Raw genomic sequence first — 12,182 nt, 5'->3', positions numbered from 1 at the left:
GGAGATTACAGTTTGCTCTCAAAGGTGGTGAAATCCTATTGGCCAGTAGATGGTGTATATCGGGTGACTGATGCAGGGATGTGTATTTAGGCCACATGGCCTCTTGGACCAGCGTATAGCGCCTCTTGACCCGGGTAAGTTCAACATGTTTGGATTTGTGTGTGTGTTTTGTTAACGTGGAGCTGCATTTCCTATGAGATCTGTATCTGGATGCACAATAGAGAACCCCACAGATGTACATGTTTCTAGTTAAACTTTTGCATATTTGCCTGCAAATCTGTTTAATTTGACTCAGAATTTCAATTTTATTCAACTTTTTTTGAAAGAGGGCCTCAAATTTCACATGGAAATCGAAATCACAATACCAAGATGTTCAGAATGTAACTTTTCTCCTCTGTTTTCCTAGAAAAAAAAATATTTTCCCCAAAAATCTCTCAACATAGGCTGTAACTTGATGAAACAAAGCTTTTTTTTTTTTTTGTTAAATCATGAAATGCTTCTGGATTGCAGGGGTTCAAAATGATTTCTTCATTATGTCTGCTGGGGCCGCTTTGCTGCCTCATGTTTCTTCCAGGTCAGTTGTAATTTCTTTTATTTTGCATCTTTTAACTAATAGCAGCAAAACATCCACCAAAAGTATCTTCTTCTCTTCCAGGCCTTCTCCAGGGCAAATCTTTGTTGAATACCATCTTGCAGGACGGTCAGTGCAGATCTCAAACCTCTTTTCAGTTCAGCACCTAAAGCCCTTTTTTTTTTCCAAAGTAATTGTGTTTTATCTGTTCTTGCAGAAGAGATGGTCCCTGTGAGCGAAGTCAGCGTCCACTCAGAGAGAGCAAACGACTTCTTGACTCACTCCAGGCCGAAGCGTAACGCCGACCCCAGGTGGTACCGAGCAAACCCAGACTTCCAGGCTTATTACAGATACTACAGCAGCATCGGACACACCGAGGGGGTGAGACACTTTTAAAACTGCAGTTCCCTCTCAACATTTGAAAGATCAGCTAATCCAGTGCATTCAGATTTAAGTCCATGAGTTTAATCATTAATTTGATCTAGATTCAGTTGATCTAGGGTTAGTGATTGTAACTGATATGTGTTTTTCTCTGGTTTGGGTGGTTAATTAAAGATTAGGATTAGGAGCTAAAACCACACACACACACACACACACACACACACACAGATATGGTTCAAATGACCTGTGCGTTGTGTGTATCTATGTACATATATCTATAGAATCCTCACCATCTTTATGGATTTAAGTTTTCAATTCACTGCAAAAACTCAAAATCTTAACAGAATATTTGTCTTATTTCTAGTTGAAACTTACACTTAAAACAAGACTCATCACTGGAAAAAACTATTTTCACCTGTTTCAAGTAGATTTTCACTTAAAATAAGTAGAAAAATCTGCCAGTGGAACAAGATTTCTTTTGCTTGTAATGAGAAGATAAATCTTGTCCCACTGGCGGATTTTTGTATTTATTTCAAGTGAAAATGTACTTGAAAAAGGTGAAAATTGTCAAATAAGTTATTTTTCTGGTGATGACTCTTGTTTTAAGTGTAATGAGGTTTTTTTTTACTAAAAATGAGACATTTTAACTAGAAATAAGACAAAAATTCCTGGTAAGATTTTGAGTTTTTGCAGTGTTGAAAAAAAAAATCCCTTATAGCAGGAATTGTCAACCGGTGGTCCGCGTCCCCCTGGTGGTCCGTGGCGGTATTGCAGGTGGTCCGTGAAATTGTAAATGGAAAACAATAATTTAAAAAATCTATATTTATTCTCTAAACTCAATTTATTTTTCATTTCCTATTCATTTTTGTGAATAATTTACCCATCCGAATGATGTCAAATGAGTGAGAGTGAACTTTGTAATATTATAAGCGCTCTTGGCTTCCTATTGTTCATTTTTGATTGACGGTTTTTTTTTTATAGCAAAAGGTGCAAATAAAAATATACACTGATGCAAAGAAATAGCCTATATAGGCCCATACACTTATTTAAAAGCAAGGTGCAAAATAAAACAAACATCCCCAAAAGCAGTGGTCCCCGAGTTGCTTCTTGGTTATAATGTTGGTCCCTGGGACAAAACCAGTTGAACACCTCTGCTTTATAGGAATGGTTTTTACGGCCTTTTAAGGTGGAAGTTTGTGGTTGGCAGAGGTGTCAAGTAACGAAGTACAAATACTTTGTTACCTTACTTAAGTAGAAATTTTGGTTATCTATACTTCACTGGAATAATTATTTTTCAGACGACTTTTTACTTTTACTCCTTACATTTTCACGCAATTATCTGTACTTTTTACTCTTTACATTTTAAAAACAGCCTCGTTACTCTATTTCATTTCGGCCTTTAAAAAAAACTATCCAGTTAAATTGCTCCATCCGGATAGAGTGAATTTGGTTGTGGTTGTTTCAGATGTTCTTGTCCAGTTTTGTTCTTACATCCGTTCCCTCAGATTCCTGCAACTAAACTTGGATGTACATTCCAATAAAGGTTAGGATAAATGATAACATGCCTCTGAAGTTTGACTTTTTGCACCATTACAATACTTATAGGCAACTAGTCATCATATCTGCTGCTCTCTGAAACACATGTTAATGCTCAATAGTACACATGTATGGTTCTTTAATATTTGCATTATACTAAGATACATTCATTTTCAATGGCTTTTGTCCTTAATGGCCTTTTTCCCCCTTACATTACTTTTACTTTTATACTTTAAGTAGTTTTGAAACCAGTACTTTTATACTTTTACTTGATTAAAAAACTTGAGTTGATACTTCAACTTCTACAGGAGTATTTTTAAACTCTAGTACAGGGATCAGCAACCCGCGGCTCCAGAGCCGCATACGGCTCTTTTGCGCCGCCCTAGTGGCTCCTGGAGCTTTTTCAAAAATGTTTGACCTTTTTTTCTTTTTTTTCCTTTTTTTTCTTTTTCTCTTTTTTCTTCCTTTTTCCTTTCCTTTTTTAATCTCGACATTTCAACTTTTTTCTCGAAATTTTGACTTTTCTCTCGACATATCGACTTTTTTCTCGATATTTCGACTTTTGTCTCAAGATTGTACTTAAACATTAATCTTGACATTTCGAGTTTTTTCTCAAAATTTCAACTTTTTTCTCGACATTTCGACTTTTTTCTCGACATTTCGACTTTTTTCTTGAAGTGCATAATGTAAAAAAAAATATTCCCCCAGTTATAACTAATATAGATACATGCAGCATGTGTTGCCTTCATTCTAAAGCTGATACAAGACTTTTCATTTTTTGCGGCTCCAGACATTTGTTTTTTTGTGTTTTTGGTCCAATATGGCTCTTTCAACATTTTGGGTTGCTCCCCTGGTCTACTATCTATACTTCTACCCGAGTAATGAATGTGAATACTTTTGACACCTCTGGTGGTTGATAGTCCAACGCTTGTGGATTGTTTCATTTTTCTTTCTCCTCTCCAGCTGTACGAGATCGACAAGCTGCGGATGCTGTACCAGCAGATGCGCTACCTGGAGCAAACCTACGGCCCCAACGCCTCGTATTACCAGAGCAAACTGGGCGTGCCACCGGTGCTCAAGTGTGACCCAGCAAAGGACAAGCGGTGCAAAACCCCCCTCCATCATCCTCCTCCTCCCGTCCCGATGAAGGGCGTCCCCAGGCCCACTCTCCCCCCTCTCCCTCCCGTCCCAGTCATCTCCCAGGCGGACGTGTTGTTCCTGTGCAACAGCAAGGATCCCCTGTGCAAGCCCCACATCGTGTACCTGCCCACCGGGGCCGTGCCGGTGCTGTGCGACCCCCGCTACCACCCGCACTGCACCCCGCAGAAGGCCACGCCGGCCCCGCTGCTGGTGCACAAGCAGCCCCCTCCTCCCATGTTTAAATCAGCCCCACCTCCTCCCCCCATGTTTAAATCAGCCCCACCTCCTCCCAAGAAGATGGCCCCACCTCCCCCGGTCCTCGTCAAGAAGTCTCCCCCGGCCCCCGTCCGCGCCTTCAAGGGCATGGAGTACGACTGCGACCCCTACTGGGACCCGGACTGCCTGATCGACCACCCGCCCCAGCCGGTGAAGGGGAAGCTGGTGCTGCCGCCGCCTCCTCCACCTCCCCCTGAAGAGGAGGAGAAGGAGGAGGAACCTGTGGAGGAACCTGCACCTCCTCCTGCTCCCAAGGAGAAGAAACTGACCATGTACCCGTACCCCTACTACCACCCGTACCCGTACGACCCCCGGGACGAGCTGTACGACCCCGTCCGCTTCCAGTACCCGCAGCCGGCCGATCCTGCCGAAGAGGCCGCGGAGGAGAGTCAGTGAGGCTGCAGACATCCATCCAGTCAAGGCTGATTTATGGTTCCGCGTTACACCGACGCAGAGCCTACGTGCGTAGGGTACGCGGCGATGCGCAACTTACGCACGTAGGCTACACCGTCGATTTAACGCGGAACCATAAATCAGGCTTAAATCATCATGTACAAGAGCATAAGACATTGTAGCTATGTATTTATCAGCATGTAACAAAGTTGTTTTCAGTCAAACACGGCCATTTCATGCTAATTATTTTTGAATAAAGACAAAATATAAATAAATCACCATTTGATGGATTGAATTTGGACTTTAAATGCTTTGAAAGCTGACAGTTTACAGAGCAAACCCAGACTTCCAGGCTTATTACAGATACTACAGCAGCATCGGACACACCGAGGGGGTAAGGCACTTTTAAAACTGCAGTTCCCTCTTAAAATTTGAAAGATCAGCTAATCCAGTGCATTCAGATTTAAGTCCATGAGTTTAATCATTAATTTCATCTAGATTCATTTGATCTAGGGTTAGTGATTGTAACTGATACGTTGTTTTCTCTGGTTTGGGTGGTTAATCAAAGATTAGGATTAGGAGCCAAAACCACAGCACACGCAGATATGGTTCAAATGACCTGTGCGTTGTGTGTATCTATGTACATATATCAGCAAGGAAGTGCTGCAGCACACCGACTGAAAACATCCATCCAGGTTCTGCAGTCGGCGTGTAAAACATGTACAAGAGCATTACCAAGTTGCTATAATCAAAGACATTGTATGTATTTATCAGCATGTAACAAAGCAGTTTTCAGTCAACACGGCCCTTTCATGCTAATTATTTTTGAATAAAGACAAAATGAGACAAAAAATAAATTGAATTTGGACTTTGAATGCTTTGAAAGCTGAACGTTTGTTCCCTGCAGTGCCACGTGGCAGGTAAGAGACTTGTGAAAGTGCCAACTCACTGCCGGGGGGATCATTATGTCTGGGTTTCTGCTGTACATTTAATAAGCAAATAAATGCTGACTCCTGTTTTGCGCTTCAGACGCTGGAGCCCTGAAGCCGCTCCGCAGGAACACAACTTCAAAAGAAGAGTTAGCTGTGAACGCTCTCAGGCCCCGACAATAAAACTGCAGCTCCACGCAGCAAAAGTTTCACGAGCTCATTTAAAAGTGCGGTACTGACGTCCCTCTGCGTTCTGTAACAGAACTATTATAACAACTAATGTTTAGAAAGAAGAAGACTCAAAGTCTCATGAAAAAAAAACCCATCATTTATTACATACAGAAACATGAAACAATAAAAGGAACGGGGTAAAGTGAGATCATGTTTGTGTACAGTGGATTCACTGCTGTGCAGACCCAAGAGAGCGTGAAGAGACTCCACACACACACGCACACACACACACACACACACATCTCTGACTTGTGTGATTAAGTGCTTTTGGATACACTTGTGGTTGTAAATGGTAAAATGGCTGAAAAAGCTGCTGTGGCCTTAAAGAGTTTTATTTTGCTGATCAAAATACAAACAAACAAAAAGAAGGACAGAGGAAAAAGAAACTATGGTGTGTGTGTTTGCCTCTGCCGGCTCAAAAGAAGAGTCCTCTCATCCTGCGGCCGATGCCCTGCCTGTCGTACAGGACGTTGAACTTGTTGATAAACTGGTTCATGCTGTTGCAGGTCTTGGTGATGGTGCCTAAGTAGGCCATGAGGCCGACGTCGTTGCATTGCTGCAGGAAAAACAACATGGAGACTTGGAGTGAGACAACACATTCTGACTAGAAACAGTATAATCGCCGATTAAAAGTACTGAATGTTATTTTCATTCATCTTTGTGGCTCCCTCAAAATCAAAATGAATAATGAAATGTGTGTGTGTGTGTGTGTGTGTGTGTAAACAGGACTGTCTCAGAAAATTAGAATATTGTGATAGTCCTTTATTTTCTGTAATGCAAAAATGTCATACATTCTGGATTCATTACAAATCAACTGAAATATTGCAAGCCTTTTATTATTTTAATATTGCTGATCATGGCTTACAGCTTAAGAAAACTCAAATATCCTATCTCAAAAAATTAGAATATTCTGGGAATCTTAATCTTAAACTGTAAGCCATAATCAGCAATATTAAAATAATAAAAGGCTTGCAATATTTCAGTTGATTTGTAATGAATCCAGAATGTATGACTTTTTTTTTTCTTTTAAATTGCATTACAGAAAATAAAGAACTTTATAACAATATTCTAATTTTCTGAGAAAGTCCTGTGTGTGTGTGTGTGTATATATATATATATATATATATATATATATATATATATATACACACACACCGTATTTTCTGGACTATAAGCCGCTACTTTTTTCATAGGTTTTCAACCATGCAGCTTATACAAAGGTGCGGCTATTCTGTGGATTTTTCTTCCACCACTCGGGGCGCTCTAACCGGAATTAAAATAAAAACTAAGACAAAATAAATGCAAAGAAGAATACACTACTTCTTCTTTAGCAGATAGAAGTAGAAGCAGATTTCAAACAGATAAATGGATAAATAAATACCGGTTATTTTCTCTTGGTTCTGTCCCGTTTTAATCAGCAAAGTTGCTGCCGTGTTAAAAGACACTGTTAGGAAAGGATCTATTTAGGTACAAACATGTACATGATTTACAGTTCAGAATCCTTCTGTACATGTAGTAAAAATATAATCTAACAACAGAAATATCTGCGGCTTGCATATCTTTTTTTTTTTTTAAATAGAGCAGATGCGGCTTATATACAGGTGCGGCTTGTATATCTTTTTTTTATTGTTTCTTTAAAAATAGAGTGGATGCGGCTTATATACGAGTGCGGCTTATAGTCCAGAAAATACGGTATATATATATATATATATATATATATATATTTACAGAAAGTAAGAAAACAGAAAGCTGAAGTAATCATCAATGAACTTCATGTAGTGGTGATACATCCTGCCCAAAATCTCCACATTCAAGCTAAACCTGTCACATTAACATCAACCTGGAGCCTGACAGCAGAACCGTTTCTGACAAATATCCTATTTATTTATATCCGAGTAATAATTGGCTTCCTAAATGTCCCATCAGAGGTCTTTAATTATACTTTAAAACACTTATAGTTTTATTTCTAAATCAACTAGATGTATAGATTGTTTACCGATTTATGAACATTATGCTTTTGTCATAAACTGGTGCTACACCATTCGTCAGCTGCTTTGTACGGAAAAAATAAAAATAATAAACATTTTGGCTCCTGACTCTTTAAGGCTCCCATCTGCTGTAATTACTCAGCTGATTAGTAAAAAATGAAGAAAAACCCCCCAAAACAGAACCAGCCAGCCGTGTGCCAAACTAGGCACCAGACGGACGCTGCATGGATGTGTTTCATGGTGTTGGGCTGAAGAAGAAAGGCCTGAATTGAAGATGTGTTTGAGGCAGCTATGTGGATCTTTGGGTTTTTGCTGATCCATCAATAGCACATAAATGTGTATAATCCAGGTGCCATAAAGTAAAAATCCTGTCCAGCAGTTGTTCCAACCCTCTGAAGAAGCATGTGAAGACAATGCTACAGCAATTTCTGCTGTTTGCAACATGGGAATTGGTTGTTTTTTTTCCCAGAGGTGTTTAATCCAGAAGCCATAAAGTAAAAACCCTGCTGCGTTTCTGGATCAGCCTGTACATTTAGAACAGGTGTTTTCACTAAGGACCTACCATTTACCTGCAGAGGAGCTGGTTTAGTATTTGGTTGGAACAACTGCTGGACTGGATTTGTACTTTATGGCACCTGGATTATACACCTCTGATAATCACACACACTGAAGAAAAGGGGGAAAAGCAGAATTATACCCCAAAGTCGCAAGTAGGTTTGATGCATTTTGTAATAACCAGTGAACAGCCTTGTTCTTAAAATAGTCCAAGTGTCCTTCTTTGACTGTAGTATCATCCAAACATCCCTCCCTCTGTGTGCATTACACTTTTTTTCAATAAAGTGCAATAACAATAAGGGCAAGCCCAAATGAACTTAGATTAACTTAATTCTTTAGTAGAGCAAAATATTAAGAGATGAATCACATTTTAACAACAAAAAAAACTACATCTATGATATTAATTCTTTTTTTGAGTGAAAAGAAAGTTTTCTTACATCATAAAAGTCAGTTTTGAATTTGATGGTGCTGAGGACCGGCAGTCTGTGACACAGCGCGTTTGCTTCTCGAAGGATCTCGTGGTTAAATGGCACCTCTCCTGGGAAACACCAACACAGGAGACAGAAATGAACAGAAATGCAAAAAAGGGGGGGGGGGGGAAGCGACGCTGTCAGAGCACAATCAAGCAGGAATTTGTAATTATGAAGGTGTGTCAGAGTTTGTCAAACGGACGAGGAGATGAAACGTCTGATTTACAAACAGCTGCTTTTCAGAATTATTTTCGCATTCTTCGGCTTCACTAGCTCATAAATGACTCGTCTCACCTGTTTCCACGGCTTTGACGTACTGTAGAATGATCTTCACCCGGCTGTGAAGCATCTTTATCGCACTGTGCTGAGCTATGAGATGTTCTGCCACTGAAGCACAAAAAAAGAGACAAAAAACACAAACCAAACTGGTTTCATTTGGAAAGACGACGTCCAGTACCAGGCTTATTTTAAAATAAAATATTCAAATCAGACAAAACTAGAGTAAGGATTTGGCTCAGACATTAGAGTGGTGGTCCATAAATTCATAGTTTGGTGATTTGAAAAGATATTTTACCACGATCTTAGCGAATAACAGCCAGATGTTTAAATGTTTTGTTTAAATTTACAGCATTATTGGCCTCCCTTCTTACCAGTAGAGTTTTCTCCGGTGCCAGTGGCCGTCATTCGAGCTACGTGATCAACACCAATTCTCTCTGCTTCCTCTGTGGCAAGAGTGTATGTCAGCTCAGCAAACAACATGGTGGCCTACATAAAGAGAGAAAAATGTTAAACCACAGAAAAATAGGTTTCTGCTGCTGGAAAGGTTCGGATTTAACTGTAAATGCTACCTCGCCACTGATGATATCAATCACAGATTCAAAAACGCTAACAGGAAGCTGAGGATGAGAACACTGTCAGGAACCGTTAATCATATACACCACCGTGAATTGGTTGATAATTTTTGAATGTGAAAACGCAGGTGAACTCACGTCAGTGTGTTTGGTCATTGGGTTGAGCTTGAGGAAGAGAGGGCTCTCAATGATCTCGCACACCTGACAGAAAGGAAATACACTTTTTAGTGGTCGCTCACACTGAAAAAACCTTTAAGATGACATTTTGAAATCTTGTAGGAAACTGCATCCTCTTTGACCAAAACTAAGCAAAATCGGTCAATTCTTTGCCACGTTTAAGGTAAGGGTTCATTGAATTTTCAAAGCTCGAGTGTCTCCGACCAGCTGAGATCGCTGCTATTAGCTGGTAATACTGGTTTACACTGGAAATTGGGTCGTACCTGTTTGTGGACGTGGATGTCTGACTGGTCGGGAGGACCACCGGTGGTGTACCAGCCTAAGAACTCCATCTCTTTGAAGACCTGTTTAACTAAAATACAGCACAACATTTAACAGAAAACTGCACAAAACAACTTTATTAATTAACAATAACAGACCATTATTTTTATATATTAATATATTTATATCATTTTGACCCTCTCTTGGTCAATCAGATATATCCCGTCACTTCATTTACAGGACTGTCTCAGAAAATTAGAATATTGTGATTTTCTGTAATGCAATTACAAAAACAAAAATGTCATACATTCTGGATTCATTACAAATCAACTGAAATATTGCAAGCCTTTTATTATTTTAGTATTGCTGATCATGGCTTACAGCTTAAGAAAACTCAAATATCCTATCTCAAAAAATTAGAATATTCTGGGAATCTTAATCTTAATACTGTAAGCCATAATCAGCAATATTAAAATAATAAAAGGCTTGTAATATTTCAGTTGATTTGTAATGAATCCAGAATGTATGACATTTTTTTTTTTTTTAAATTGCATTACAGAAAATAAAGAACTTTATCACAATATTCTAATTTTCTGAGACAGTCCTGTATATAAGGCCACAAAAAGTCAGATTAACACTCAGTCCCTCTGAATGACCATTCTGAAGCATTCAATCATGTTATTACTAAAAACTTAACAAAAATAGAAAAAAGCGTCCACAAATTGCTTAAAAGATGCGCATGATGTGCTGAGGGGCTCTCAGTATTATAAGCTTCTAGGCTGCTGTATTTACTGTCCCCTCCCCTTAAAACTAAAAAATAAATAGGATTAAAATCAAGGCTGTGCAAATGATGCATATACTGAACAAAAATATATCAGCCATTATCCTCAGACATCACTGAAAACCATCGCTAGCTGAAAGTGGTCAGAGCTTATCAGCCAAAAATGATCCAATTCTGATCATCTACAGATCAACTGGTGCATTTTCCGTTACCACAGTCATAAGTGCAGGTTACCGTGACGAGTAGATGTGCATTTTACCGTAGATATTAAGCAAAATGCAAAAGTATGTCTATCGTGGATTATTAAAGAAAGCTTACATTGTTCCTCCTTGGTGTAGTAGTACTCCTTGTCGATGTGTATTTTATCTTCTAAGGTGTGAGACATCAGTTCAAAGGAGTTCATCACTTCAATGTTTCTACCCTCCTGTTTCCCAATCAGAGCTCCAATCACTGAGAAGAGAAAACGCATGATTAACATCGTAATATAATGTTGCAGCTTTTGATTTACTAAGTTGCCTTGTTAATTTGTTGTTTGCTATAATTGCCTTCAACTTGAGAATGACCACAAAAAAAAGTTAACTAAATAAAAATGCATTCAATGAATGAACTGCCTTTTTTGGAGAATGTGAATTAATTAGCCATCAAAGTCAGTATTAGCTGTTTGCCTGAAGAATAACTGATCTGAGTGCATTTGGTATCAGGATATTATTATTTGGTACCCTGCATGGGCCGGCCCTCCTGCGAGCGGATGCGTATCCAGTGGTCAGATATGTTGAGGATGACCAGAGGGTGTAAGGCCACAGAAACGCTCCCAGTGACCCCTGAGGCCATGACACTGGGGCTGGCTGCAAACACACACACACACGCAAAACCAGCTTTAACAGCGCTGCAAACACCAGCTCCAACAAACAACTGAAAGCTGTCAGAGAAGATTCATGTTATTTATTAGAAGAGTCATTCACATTCATATAAACATAAAAATAAATTAATTGATCTGTTCATGTGTTACACAGCCCCCCCTGTAACCCTGCCACATGGCTGTGTTTTCAGTGTTTATTGTTTAATAAGGCACAAATTACTAACCCAAATCCCAAATCTATGAAGCTTTATACATTGCTAGACATTGCAAAACATTGCTAGAATTAAGGGGATTCTGTCTAAACAAGACATGGAAAAACTTATTCATGCATTCATTTTCAGTAGGTGGGATTATTGCAATGGCATCTTTACAGGCCTGACCAAGAAATCTATCAGGCAGCTGCAGCTGATCCAGAACTCTGCCGCCAGAGTCCTTACAAACACCAGGAAACTGGACCACATTACATCGGTCATGAAATCACTACACTGGCTTCCAGCGAGTCAAAGGATAGAGTTTAAAATCTTACTGCTGGTCTACAAAGACCTGAATGGTCTTGGACCAAAATCCATGCTGGATCTGTTAGTTCCTATGAAGCTCCCAGACCCCTGAGGTTCATCTGGATCTGGTTTGTTGTGGTTCCCAAGAACCAGAACCAAGCAAGGTGAGGCAGCGTTCAGTTATTCTGCTCCTCACCGGTGGAACAAACTTCCTGTAGACCTGAGGTCTGCTCCAACTGTAGATCCTTTAAATCAGGGTTAAAAACATTACTGTTTACTCAAGCGT

At 39.5% G+C, this 12,182-nt stretch overlaps 2 protein-coding genes across 2 annotated transcripts; one reads left to right on the top strand and one right to left on the bottom strand.

Annotated features, from left to right (window-relative positions):
• Nucleotides 1-51: 51 nt before the first annotated feature.
• On the top strand, nucleotides 52-5,159 carry LOC133447469 (uncharacterized). The gene is made up of 5 exons (XM_061726159.1): nucleotides 52-134; nucleotides 511-574; nucleotides 656-700; nucleotides 789-952; nucleotides 3,452-5,159. Exons 2-5 carry the CDS (start codon nucleotides 520-522, stop codon nucleotides 4,298-4,300), a joined length of 1,113 nt encoding a protein of 370 aa, XP_061582143.1. The 5' UTR covers nucleotides 52-134; nucleotides 511-519; the 3' UTR covers nucleotides 4,301-5,159.
• A 374-nt stretch (nucleotides 5,160-5,533) lies between these two features.
• Nucleotides 5,534-11,419, bottom strand: cops6 (COP9 signalosome subunit 6). The gene is made up of 9 exons (XM_061726158.1): nucleotides 11,260-11,419; nucleotides 10,859-10,990; nucleotides 9,762-9,850; nucleotides 9,460-9,522; nucleotides 9,319-9,381; nucleotides 9,121-9,235; nucleotides 8,765-8,857; nucleotides 8,438-8,538; nucleotides 5,534-6,013 (listed from the first exon to the last, which is right to left on the bottom strand). Exons 1-9 carry the CDS (start codon nucleotides 11,369-11,371, stop codon nucleotides 5,873-5,875), a joined length of 909 nt encoding a protein of 302 aa, XP_061582142.1. The 5' UTR covers nucleotides 11,372-11,419; the 3' UTR covers nucleotides 5,534-5,872.
• Between the last annotated feature and the right edge of the window lie 763 nt (nucleotides 11,420-12,182).

The sequence above is a fragment of the Cololabis saira genome, chromosome 7 (assembly GCF_033807715.1).
Source record: "Cololabis saira isolate AMF1-May2022 chromosome 7, fColSai1.1, whole genome shotgun sequence".
NCBI lineage: Eukaryota > Metazoa > Chordata > Actinopteri > Beloniformes > Belonidae > Cololabis > Cololabis saira.
Note: the sequence above shows the minus strand (reverse complement) of the source record. Positions and strands in the feature narration are given on the sequence as shown.